At 38.7% G+C, this 12,933-nt stretch overlaps 1 protein-coding gene across 6 annotated transcripts in view; it reads left to right on the top strand.

The window, feature by feature from the left end:
- The window catches only part of LOC134656384 (casein kinase I), a 44,542-nt gene that overhangs the window by 16,413 nt on the left and 15,196 nt on the right, over nucleotides 1–12,933 (top strand). For 5 of the 6 annotated variants that reach the window (XM_063511900.1, XM_063511903.1, XM_063511902.1 and 2 more), the window contains 4 exons: nucleotides 5,400–5,510; nucleotides 7,976–8,139; nucleotides 9,351–9,465; nucleotides 12,038–12,157. In XM_063511900.1, coding sequence (XP_063367970.1) covers nucleotides 5,400–5,510; nucleotides 7,976–8,139; nucleotides 9,351–9,465; nucleotides 12,038–12,157 — 510 coding nt within the window. Of the gene's footprint in view, nucleotides 1–5,399; nucleotides 5,511–6,665; nucleotides 6,818–7,975; nucleotides 8,140–9,350; nucleotides 9,466–12,037; nucleotides 12,158–12,933 lie in introns of all 6 variants that reach the window. The other variant, XM_063511905.1, reaches the window with a different exon arrangement.

Below are 12,933 nucleotides of genomic sequence, written 5' to 3'. Positions count from 1 at the left end.
TAAAAAATATCATCATTTCAATCAAAATCCTCACATCTGCGTTTTATTCCCGTGCGTTACCATTTCAAAATCCCCATCATCCATTTTTTTGGTCCACCAATTTTTGATATGATAGTTATTCCATGCACTTAAGACTTATTTTCCCTTCAAGAGCATGTAGAATTGTAGATTGTAGAATAAAGTTTTAAATTAGGTATCTTACCATAGGCAAGCCATTATAAATCGAAGTCTATAGACGCCTCAATACTTTTAGTTGCCTAATTTTGCCAGAAAATATCAGAAAAGTAAATCACCACTTTACGATGCCAGATGGGACAGAGCAATCTGAGCGAATATTAACCCAATTAAATCTTTCGTCTGCTTTGGAAGAATATAAACCGCGAATTAAGATAAGATAAGATAAAAGATAGTTTATTCAAGTAGCCATAATTACAATGCGCTTATGAACGTCAAATAAAGCTAGGTAGACCGGCTCCAACCCTACACCTCTGCCCCGAGAAGATTTAAATCCCCCCTCAATTGGAGGAGGGTATCCCAATATGGGACCGGCAACAAACTCGGCGGGACACATCTTTTCAAAAATAATTACATCTTATAATTAACATGCATTACGAGAAAATAAGGGAAAAAATACAATTTAAATTACTATAGAATTCATGCAATTATACACATAAGGTGTAATAGAAATTTGATTTAGAAAATATACATATGTACATGGAATCATACAAAATCGTAGCTCTTTCAGAATTATTTAGCATTATTAATATAAAACTATGTCAATGTGTCTGCCATTTGATTACTCAATTATCTCATTTCGCGTAATACTCGTCAATCTTACTGCTATACTACTCATACTCACCCCAATTTTAAATCCCTCAGGAGTTAGGGAAATATTTCTAAAATGCTGGAGATAATCTGTAAGCAAAATAGTCTCAAAAGATGCTCAATTTATTTTTCTCCATTGCATCCAATGGGTTCCTAGCATTTTAGAGAAGTGTTAAAATAACTGCTATCGAAAGCGGTAGGTACAGACTGTTGGTGGAATGCTTCTAAACAGGATTCGGAATTATCATGCCATGATTATCATGATTTTTAAGATAATTGTACTCCTTGTTGATTATCGCGATAATTATCGTAAAGTTATTATTATCACTCTATAGTCTATCTATAGTCATATTGAGATTTTCAATTTTTTTTCTTAGTATTTATTTATAACGGGGAATTCTCTTAAAAATTTATCATATCGATAATTGTAAAACAATTATCATGATAAATCAAATTTGATAACTATATTAAGAACCTTTAACACTCCTTCTAAATATGTTCACTTGTTCAATGAAAGACTAAAACATCACAAACTTTCACATTTACAATATTACAAAGGATGTCAATAATTCAATGTGACTTGAACATGTGCCTAGTTACAAAGCAGTAAGGTTTCATTTGGCAGGTGCCGCGGATTATGGGGCTGCGTGCTCTGAATTGGATCAGAGTGCGCGTCACTGAAAATAACATTAAGTTACGCACGTGCTTGGGTGTAATTACTATCGCCAATGTGAGCCGAGTCTGGGATTTCGAATGTGTCATCAAAAACTGCAATTTTGAGATCTCTTCTTCGATTGTTGAAGTTTAATTTAAGATATAGAGATGCAACTCGAATATATTATTTGGATAAATACGGCCATGTGTAATTTTCATTTGTAAAAGTATGTCGTCAGCAGCACTACTGAGTTGCATCCTTCACCATTTTATACTTAAATAAAAAAAACCAAACTCACCCCTATAACGCGCGCCAATGAGTGGTGAGCGAGATAGTTATCTTATATTAGGTATATGCTATTAAGTAATAGGTTAGTGGAGGTGATTTGTGGTCGTCACATAACTATATAGTTGTTACGAATCTCGAGCTCACTCGAACACTATTCAAACTATAGGTGAACCAGGATCTATTGAGGGTGCGCCATGTTACGGAAATTTGTTGGTACTAATTTCTAGCAATGGCAACAATTTTAATAATAGACAACATCTACCCTCTATGATAGTTGTCAATATTGACAATGTAAACATTGCTTTGTCTAGTTTCGTGTGAATTATTATTAGACTGCAATAATCATGCCGAAAGTTTTAGATTTTACAGAGAAAAAAGTTGTAAATAGTGTATATAGTTATTTATTGAAAAAAAAACGTGCGGGAGAGAAATTTCTTCCATTAGAAAACATAACGAAATTAGCATCTGAATTGACGAGTAAGTTTCAAACTTATGGACAAATGTCACTATAGTCAGGTCGTCACGATTTGGTTGATGTCTTGTAATAATTTGATTTGTGTATTAGGTGTATCGAATGCATCGGTATCACGGATTGCTAGCGAAGGGCGGCGTTTATCTAAATCGAGTCAGCCATTTAAGCGTAAAAACCGAAGAAATATCCAAACATCAAACTTCGCACTTATTAAAGTTGTCGGAATAAAACAAAAATCATCTGCCAATTTCCATTGTCCCCACTATACAAATTGTTGCTATATAAAATTCAAAACGAGCGCCCTCTTGACAATACTCCCGAAGTTCTGGTTTACCTATAACTTTGTTAGAGAGTGAACCTTCTGTTTTAATAAGCTGTAGACTCGCGTAGCAGTTGCAATACAAAACTAAGTCATCACGGCTTACGTCGGTGTATTGCCTACTTAGGACGGTCGCAGAGCTAAGTTATTAACTCGAATCACTGTTCTAATGTCCTGAGATCCTACCGCGAAAACCGTATTTCTCAAATTGCGGGGATTTTTCTCTTTTACTTCAATGAAGGTGTAATTAGAGTGACGGAGAAAGATGCCCGTAATTTGCGAACTTAGATTTTCGCGGTTATAGCCCTGTACTGCTCTGTTTACCGGTTATACAGGTTGAGCCATCCAAAATCAATTAGGCAAAAACTTTAGAGATATTGATTTACAAACAACAACTGGTACAAACTGAGTTCAAAGATTGATACGCGACCAGAAATCGAAAATGTATAGGTAGGTTGTAAAGAATAAGTTATTCTATGCAAACCCTGAAGCGCAATGCTGTAGTCTGCCATTTTAAATATTTAAATCGACCGTTCTAAGGCATAGGCCCCATACTAAAGGTAAGAAACTATATATGTCTCGTTAAGGTATAGTCTCTATTTGTCCCCACTGACCTACCTATATTTGTTTTTGTAGTCTATTGAATCATACAAAACTAACATTTCGCTATTAAAAATGTGACAGCTTTCCAGTAGATCCAATAATTAATTAGCCTGTCGGCGAAAACACGACTCTTGCCTTATACAGCAAACCTAATAACTTTGTAACTACATATGAGCACTTAAATCACTTAGCGCCACTTGCTGGTGCAAGGGATGGTTCCCTTAAACCATTAACCCAGTGTCAAATTGTACTGGTAACCATGGTAACTTCAGGTTTTACGGGTTAACTCCGGGTTAGTGAATGGTGCAAGATGCCCCTATACGAGTAAATCTAGCCGCGAGTGGACAGACGGACAGTAGGACATGGCTTATTGTTATTGTTTACTACGGAAACCGATTGCATGTTCAAATTCTCAGAAATTATTTAACCTTGTTTCTGTAGGTACTAGGTTAGTCTTTGCGGCTTCTGTTTACGTATACACGACCTAGTCTAGAAACAATAGAAGTCTGAATAGTAGCATAACAGGCAATTACAGGTTAATATTGATTGCATTCAAGACGGCACGGCGACGTAAATAACTAGTTCGTTTGTGGAATGAAAGTGTTTAAAGTTCCCATCAATTACGATAGGCTTAGTCCACACTCGAGTGTTTTCATGTTAGTGTCGCCAGAGGTCAGACATTTCCATACAACCATGATCATAACATAGACCCTTGAAGCTTTTGAAGGGGATAAAACAGCCGGATCGTTTGGCCGGAAACTCCTTTTGAAGCTGGCGTGCAATCAAGTTCCGAGGAGTGAGGATGAAAATGAACGCCCGCGGGCTCAGCACGGTTCCATTTTTATCGACTATCACTATGCCCGTCACTTTCGCACTTACATACTTGTTAGAACGTGACAGGCATGGTGATAAACGATAAAAATGCGACCGTGCTACTAGGGCTGCTCTTCCGTGTCGAGGTTCCATTAAACAGTGGATGCCCAGAAAGCAGCGGTGTTGACTGCCCTGACCTTCGCGTCTCTCTTAACACCCTGTCAAAGGCTTGGGAGGAATATGATAACACATTATTCTCATTTCTCTTAATGCTTCTACAACAAATAGCCTGCGATTTTAGATTATTGACTGGCTAAGTAGGAGCAACTCAATCGATCAATCAAATGCCGCAATTTATTGCAAATCGCATGCGATTATCGGTGACGTTTGTAGAGGCCATTAAGTCACGCGAGTGCAGTGTACTCGTGTTCTCAAATGAATATGTGTGACCTTGAAATCCGTAACAGTAACAAGAGTATATAACTCTTCTAGTTTGCCCCAGCGAGCAATAGCAACTCGTCTACGTCTACACACGACAACAGATCGGAATGCCACCCTTGGTGTGGACTTACCTTTATGGGGTTTCACTATGATTGATTGAATGTTGACTCCGTCAAGTTTGAACCGAATCATATTCATGGCAATAATGGACAGACTTATCAATTGTTTTCCATGTCAGTCGCAGTTTGATTTGGGTTTTATTATGAATATTATGATTAATGTCTGCGAAAAGTTCAAAGTTGCTTAAGATCGTTATTGTAACTTAATTACTAAGTTTATTGTTTATGAACTCTTCAAGGGAAAATATTAAAAAGGCACTTTAAAAGGTATAATTTACTTTTAGAATATATATGAGTATAAGTTAGCTTGCGTTCCACAAATATTGGGCAATGTTTCCTCACGACCTACGCGTCCTTAACTGTCGCATTTCTGTTGGTCTTGAACTCTCGATTCTTGATCTTTTGCTACGCCTGTAAATAACATTTTGATGTCGACACCGGCGCTACGTTACATTTTCCGGATTATTTGAAGTATGAGCAATTAATATTAAGAGCTGGGCAGCGGAATTCTTAAAGAAGGACCCGATATGGTGTCAGGTCAGATATCAGCAAGTACTTTTCTGTCAATCCGACCTCAATATTTAAGGTTGCGTGTCCGTACCGTAGTAGGTAATAAATATAAAAATAATAAATTAAAATAAATGTGGATGTATCAAACGCAACTATTTAGAAACCTGATGATTTTCATTGCATCAAAAAAATTTAGGGAACTGTTAAACTTCCTAAACAATATTATTTTTAGAACGAACTGGTAATTTATTCTAAAATAAGCGATTCTTATGAATATTACTCGAGTATTGTGTGTGTAAGAGGTAATATTTCTTAATTGTTGTCTTTGTTTCACGTTGTAATTATTTGTTACAGGGAAAAATCTGTACAACAATGAACATGTAGCTATTAAGATGGAGCCTATGAAGTCCAAGGCTCCGCAACTCCATCTAGAGTACCGATTTTACAAGCTACTCGGTACACATGGTGAGTTCACATACATACTAATTAAAAAAATTGGAATATCAGGGTTGCCAGATGGTGATTGCTGACTAACCAAGCTTTCGACGGTCCAAATTTAAATTTGATGGTAAAACACAGTTGGAAACCGGAGGACATCTTAGCCGGAAGCTGTGTTGGCGACCGTCTGGCCACCCCTTTAGTTTCGCTTTTGAGCAAAAGGTGCCGTTTTGTCTGTGGTCGATGAGTATTTATAAAAGACTACCGTGCTATGGTAACACGCTTAACCGACAAATTGGTACCTTTTGGCAGTTTTGTCTAATGACATCTCTTGACTGTTACCTACCCCAATCAGAGTTTAAGGGGTTTGAATCTTTAGATAACTTCGGATCAACTTTCAAAACTCATCTTAATTCAAATTTAGTTTAGAGGTTATAGGGAGAAAAAAAAAAGGATCATAGGGAGATACCGCATCTTTAATGGCATTACAGTCCGACCAAGCTAACTCTGCGTGGCGTTTGCCATGTGAATGTGGCAATTGTCATCATAAATGCCAAATTCCTACGAATATACAGCCTGTAACACGGGCGAATAATTAAAACGTAGATTCTACTTCTCAAACAATAAAACTTTTGTTCAACAACTTTTTGAAATTATGTAGTCTTAAAATTGTCCCTTTTTCAAACAAACTAAATAATATTTTCAATGTACTTTAAATTCCGTCTAATTGACGTTGCCTGTCAGTCTTGTCACCGTACAGGCATAATCAATTTCGTGATACATTGCGTGTTCGAATAAATTTTAAAGTGTTTTAAAATCCAAACCACAAGTTATTTTTAAAAAGTCGTTGAACAAACATTGTCTAGTTTGAGGATCTACGTTTTAATTTTTCGCCCGTGTTATAGGCCACATGCTGTATAACGTTTATAATGACACCCCCTCACTTTGTTCTATTCAAGTCGATGCAAAGTTAGCTTAGACGCACTTTAGGCGGTTTCACATTGGATGCGGCTCTGCACGCCGCTCCCAAGTGTGAGCAGGACATCTCTATTTAAGTGTATAGCGCTGACTTGCTCACTCACCGGAGCGGGGTACGGATCTGCACCAGTGTAATAACATCGTTGACAATAATCACCCTAAGACCCTACTTTTATACGACGCATAACGTTACCGTTTGACCAGAGGGTATACCAAAAGTGTATTACCTGGGCACTTGCGGCGGCCGCTACAACGCCATGGTGCTGGAGTTGTTAGGGCCCTCGCTAGAGGACCTGTTCGTGCACTGCGGCCGGCGGTTCAGGCTCAAGACCGTGTTAATGATCGCTATGCAGCTAGTAAGTGCGAGCCGCGACTCGTAGATAGACACAGACAATGTAATTAATAGATGAGCGAAACTTTACAACAAGAATTCATAGACCTTATTGGGGAGACAGGCTGCCTTTCTACTGTGGCGGAGATGAGTAGACGTGCAAGCATCAACCTTGCACTGGTTGTAATCCAGCGAAGGCAGCGAAGCGGAGAAGAGAGTTAGATTGCAACCAATGCTATTGGTTGATTTCCGCATGTCTCCTTTAATCTTCAGCTCAGTGGAGGCCATAGGTTCACCGATGGTCAGATAGAAGTGGTACTGAAGTAACAGAATGGCGCTTCTTTAAACTCTTATCATTAGATTAAATAATCACCTGTAGGTACTAAGTAGCATTTTTCAAAGAGCAAAAAGGGTTGATAATAGTGAGTAGTGACACTCGGAATGTTTCAACAATACAACTGGTCAATAGTCAGACACGGTCACGAAATTACTTATAAGCTGCACACACACACAGTGCAGACCTTTCCTTCTGTCTTTTCGATTGCAGCTAGAGTCTGTTCGGAAAGAGAAGAGTCGTAGAATGTATTGGGCCCCATACATTTCACGACTCTTTTCTTTCCGCACATTCCTTACCTAAATGGATTTGAGTTCGAATTATTTCAGAGTGTGAACGTCTCTGGATATTACGCCATTCAAACAACTGAAAATATCTATCGCTCTATTAGTTTAGTTGTCTGTGATAGAAGTCGTTATCTGACACAACACCGGACGACTTTTGGGCACTTGGTCGCGAGGGCATCTAACCGTGCACAAGGCTGTTGTAACGTGCCGCCATTTTGTTTTAACCGGCATGCTGACTTGCAAATAGTCTTTCTGTTCAACCGACCCATTCCTTTCATTATTCTTTAAAATTCCTATCCAACAAAAGAAGTCTTGTAAATAATGAAAGGAAAAACTCGCTATAAAACTGAAAGACGCAATTCAATGCACGCCATTACTGTTGTTTATATTGTGTATCCATTGAAGCAATGCTCTCGCAGGCCTGTAAATTTATATTTATCGGCGGTGTTGTGTCAACAACATTCTCATGTCAAAGCGGTGTAAGCGAGAGAATTGCTCTTATGTAAGGTACTGTACTGATGGTTTTTTCCTCCCCTCCCCTCCTATTCCTTGGCCCGTAAAGCCCCCTCGACAGCGGAAGGCATCCCCGAAGTGTACTACTTCGGGCCGTGCGGCAAATACAACGCGCTGGTGATGGAGCTCCTCGGGCCGTCGCTGGAGGATCTCTTCGATCTGTGCGGCCGGCGGTTCTCTTTAAAGACTGTGCTAATGATCGCTATGCAGCTGGTGAGTTGTCTATACCCCTATCTTTGGCACCTCTAGCTTCAACGGCAGAACGCATCCTCCCAATTCTACTTCGGTCTGTGGGGCAAAAACACTATGTGTTGATGTTATTGATTGCGATGCAGCAGGTCAGTTTGTGGTACCTACTTATGATTATGATCTACGTTTGGGCGTCGCTTCGGTTTTATATGAACCGCAGTGCAATCAGTGGCTATGCGGAGGCCATTAAAGTCATAGACGATGGTCCCTAAGGATGTGTTTTCAACTCACGGTTAGTGAGTTAGTGTACTTATGATGTTTTGTATGTACATACCTATTTTCTTTGAGGGTTTAGAAACGTCATAACTTTAGTCTTATTTTACTAATTTGACGCAGAAAAAACTTATATTCAGATTAAATTGGGCTCCAGGGTCGAATTTGCACTATCAGAGCTTTTACAATGTTGAAAATCACTGCTGTGAAAGAGCAATTGTGGGCAGAAAAAGCATACTTACTCTAGTTTGTGCTCTAGACTGCACTTTCTCTAGCGCACTACACGGGACGGTTCATCGCAGTCAGCGCAATGTGTTACAACGTACAATTATGCAAATTCTGATCTTGCAGTTAACTTGCACACTACTGACTAATTGGATACGTTACTCACTAATCACTTAATATGCCTCGTTGGGCCAGAGACAAATGAACTGGAATAAACGTACGGTACGGAGTTACAGTGTTTGTGCAGAATGGTCTTGAAAAGTACTCGTAATAGTTTGATTTACTGACTACATTTGAAAATCTAAATCTTAAATTGTTTGGCACCTACTTGAACTGTCAAATTGTCATCCATCCAATATTGTTCCACTTTGGATGTTTATAATATGTAGTTCATTTGTTCAAAGCCGTTGAAAGACCAGCGAGTCTAGAGGATGCAGCTATATGCGGTGGAACAAGCTCGATCGTTCGCTTGCTCTCTCTAACCGAGACATAACGCGTCTCATAGACTTGCTGAGTTTGGCCTAACATCTGCATCGAGGCTTATGTCGGCGCTTCGGTGTATTCCCATTTGTCCCGCCTCACTTATTCCCGTCTGTGCCCGGCAGGGACAAATGGAAATACACCGGCGCTTCAACTTGCCATCAAACCCATTCGTTCCTCAATTTTTCTTTCATTTTAACGTATAATTTTATCACCAGTTGTTTCTGTTTATTAAATATGTCATGTATGGTTTTCAGTTACATCGTATCGAGTATGTCCACACGAGACATCTAATATACCGAGACGTGAAGCCGGAGAATTTTTTAATAGGTAGAACAGCAACTAAAAGGGAAAAAATCATCCACATCATTGGTAAGTCTTTAAAAATTCTTTTAAACATTTCCCTGAGGGTTATATCCCGGTTATCGTTTTATTTTCGACTGTTTTTTCCAGTTACACTTAGTAAATCAAGATAAAAATAGTAAGATTATAGATATCTAATAGTTTTTATCTACATTTTCTAGGACAAAGCAAGAATGTATAAATAATAATAATAAATAATAAATAATAAAAAGCTTTATTTATTCCATAGAAAATAATAAGTTACAAATTAAGACAATTAAAAAAAAATCATTAACATAAGATAAATATTAGTAAATTTAGAATGTCGTGCAGAAGTTGAATTTAAACATATTTTCATGCCATAATTGAATTAGATAACTAATATTGATTACAAAAAAATCCTAGGTAACTTATATTATATGGACCCCCTTCGGGTAAAAGCCTCCTCCATAGAACTCCATTTGTCTCTATTTTTTGCTGCATTTATCTAATTTTGGCCCGCAATTGAGACTATTTCATCTTGCCACCTGTTATTTGGCCGACCTTTGCCCCTAGAGCCATGAGGTCCTGCCCATTTTGTTGCAGTTGATGTCCATCTGTCATCGCTGTATCTTGCAATATGGCCGGCCCATTTCCACTTCAAGCTTTGAGAAAAATGTAGAGCATCTTTAAAGTTAGTTCTCTTACGTATTTCGGTGTTTCTTATCCTATCTCTGAGCTTGATGCCTAAACAACTTCTTTCCATTTTTCTTTGTGTAATTTGGATTTGTGTTTTAGTTTTGTGGTCAAATATCCAGGTTTGACAGCCGTAAGTCAGGCAAGGCAGGATGGAAGTATCCATTACAACTTTCTTTGTTGTAGTAGGTAATTTTTGTGCTTTCAGTATTTCCTTGTGAGCCCAAAACTTCTTCCATGTGACAGCTATCCTACGGTTCACTTCCTCTGTATTTCTTTCAGATTTAAATGATATGAGTTTTCCGAGATAGATATAATCATTAACATATTCTAGCGGTGTGTTATTAACTAGAATGTATAAATACTTATACCGAAATGATTAAAAAAATACAGCACATTATTGGTTGCTTATTTTTTTTACCATTTTTTCGTCATAAGTAAAAAATACAATCTATATCAAATAAGATGGACATGGACAAGTTATTATCAGCGAACATAGTGACAGTGAACTACCTACTAAGTCTTTGGAACACGTAAAACGATAACATCGATATCCCTATCTTACGCATCAATACCTATTCGGTGTGTCGACCGCAACTGCAAACGCTAGTTTATTTTATCGTACGCATTAGAGTCATATCATTAGGTAACGAGATATAAGTCATACAAGCGTACCGTCTTAGCGGTTACGCGGGCGCGAGTGTCGCGACTAGGGCGAACAGTATAACATGACCTAGAGATCTGTAAGTGTCCTCTTTAGGTAATTAGGGAAGCTCATGGTTAGATAAAGTCAGGAAAATTGTGGAGGGAAAAAATCAAAAGCCTGTGTCTCTCTGGCTGAAACGAAGACTTGTTGAATTTTTTAGGACTTATCCATATATTATGTAGTTAAGTAAAAAAATGTCGACAAGCTACGTAAAATTTGGTGTACCTTCTTAGGTATCCTATTTTTCTTTTTTTCCAAGGATTTACTGTACGATTTTGTCAGAATGGAAAACATGATGTGGCATATAAACGCTTCCTGTTATTAAGGGTGTTGATTATTAAACTTGTAAAAGTGTAAGGCCTGAGTGGACGCTCGAAGTGGAGCGTTCGGCGGGGCGTGCAGCGTGGCGTCGGGCTTACAAGTAATTTGAGCAGCGTGCACTAAGGCCGCTGCTATGCGTTTGCATTTGTTTAACATGCACGCCGCACGCCCCGCCTCGCTTCACGCCCAACTCGAGCGTCCATTCCGGCCTTACACTAAGGGTACATTGTGGACTTCGACAACGGAACCCTAAAAATTCTTAACAGTTATGCGTGTTGGAGGGTGCAATATACTGGTTTTGCTTAGCCTTAGACTCGCCCGTGCCTGCGATAGGAATCTAACTTCAGTGAGCAGAAACATAATCTGCCGACTGACAGCGAGGCTGCGGTTGAAATCTATTACCCCAACCTATTTGCATTCGTATACGACCCATAATGGAGAATTCCATCAGTGCCTTAAATACTACCTACTGTTAAAATATTTAAAAAATATAGGATTCTTGGTATCATTACATTTCATGGGTTTGCTTAAAAATTTGGCAAATTGACAGTATAACACTTACCATTAAAAAAACAATTAGTGATGCTAGCAAGCGACACCTCAAGTGTGAGGTTTCGTCACACAGGCGCGTTTTCCGGGCGGGGCGTGCCGCTTTTACATATAAAACGCTCACGCCCCGCTCCTGCCCCAACCTGAAAACGCGCCTGTGAGACGGAACCTGCGCAACGTCGTTAAATTGTAATACTCGTATGATTCGAGACCTTGGCCATAGATTTTCAAATAACATTTGAAAAACACCTCCATTGTAGTACTTTAACGACCTCGTTAACGCAGACAATGCCTTCTTCCCTAGACTATGTGGTAACGTACTTTGATGACTAACTATGTGCCTTGTTTCAGATTTTGGTTTGGCCAAAGAGTATATAGATTTAGAGACAAACAAACATATCCCATATCGGGAGCATAAGTCACTCACCGGGACCGCAAGATACATGTCAATAAATACACATTTAGGAAAAGGTAAGACCACAAATTACAAAAGTTGACGCTACCATACTAATTTAGTATGAGAGTGTCGGTTAATTTCAGTTGCATTCACGTTCGTGTAAATTGAGCTAGGTAAAGAAGAATTTGTTGTACATTTCTAAAACAATATTGACGTGCCATTGCCAGTCCGACCACCTAGTAAGGTGTTTGTAAGGATTTTATTAGTTTGTTGTATGTATACAATATGTACACTTTCTTGTATGGCAGATAAAAATGTATATTAAGTATGTCATCTTCAAATGTGATAGATTGTTTTACCCATGAATCTAGTATTAAACTGGATTGGGCATGAGTGGTGGGGATAACTGACAGAACGGGATAGTCTTATGTATTTTTCAGTAGGAGTAGCAGCGAAAGCGCTATTATTGTTTGTCCTTGTCACAGTCTCACATTTTTTCTTTATTCCCCACCATAAATTAGTATGAATGATTGGTCGAATTTATATGTTTTGTCCCTCACGGAGGCACGCGTAGACCACTTCTATAGGATGCTACCCTCTATGGTTTTACCCTATAAAACAACTGTAAAGGGGCCCACTGATTACCAGTCCGCCGGACGATATCGGCCTGTCAGTTGTTCGGAACTGTCAACTTTTTGTTCTAACTGACAGGCCGATATCGTCCGGCGGACTGTTAATCAGTTAACCCCTTAAGGAATAGAAGGCTCATTTCTCATTTTATTTAAAAGAGTAATCTTTTAAGGATAATAAGATCGATTCACAAGACACTATTATGTCAATGAAAATGTGG

This window comes from Cydia amplana, chromosome 18, assembly GCF_948474715.1.
Source record: "Cydia amplana chromosome 18, ilCydAmpl1.1, whole genome shotgun sequence".
NCBI classification, from domain to species: Eukaryota; Metazoa; Arthropoda; class Insecta; order Lepidoptera; family Tortricidae; genus Cydia; species Cydia amplana.
Note: the sequence above shows the minus strand (reverse complement) of the source record. Positions and strands in the feature narration are given on the sequence as shown.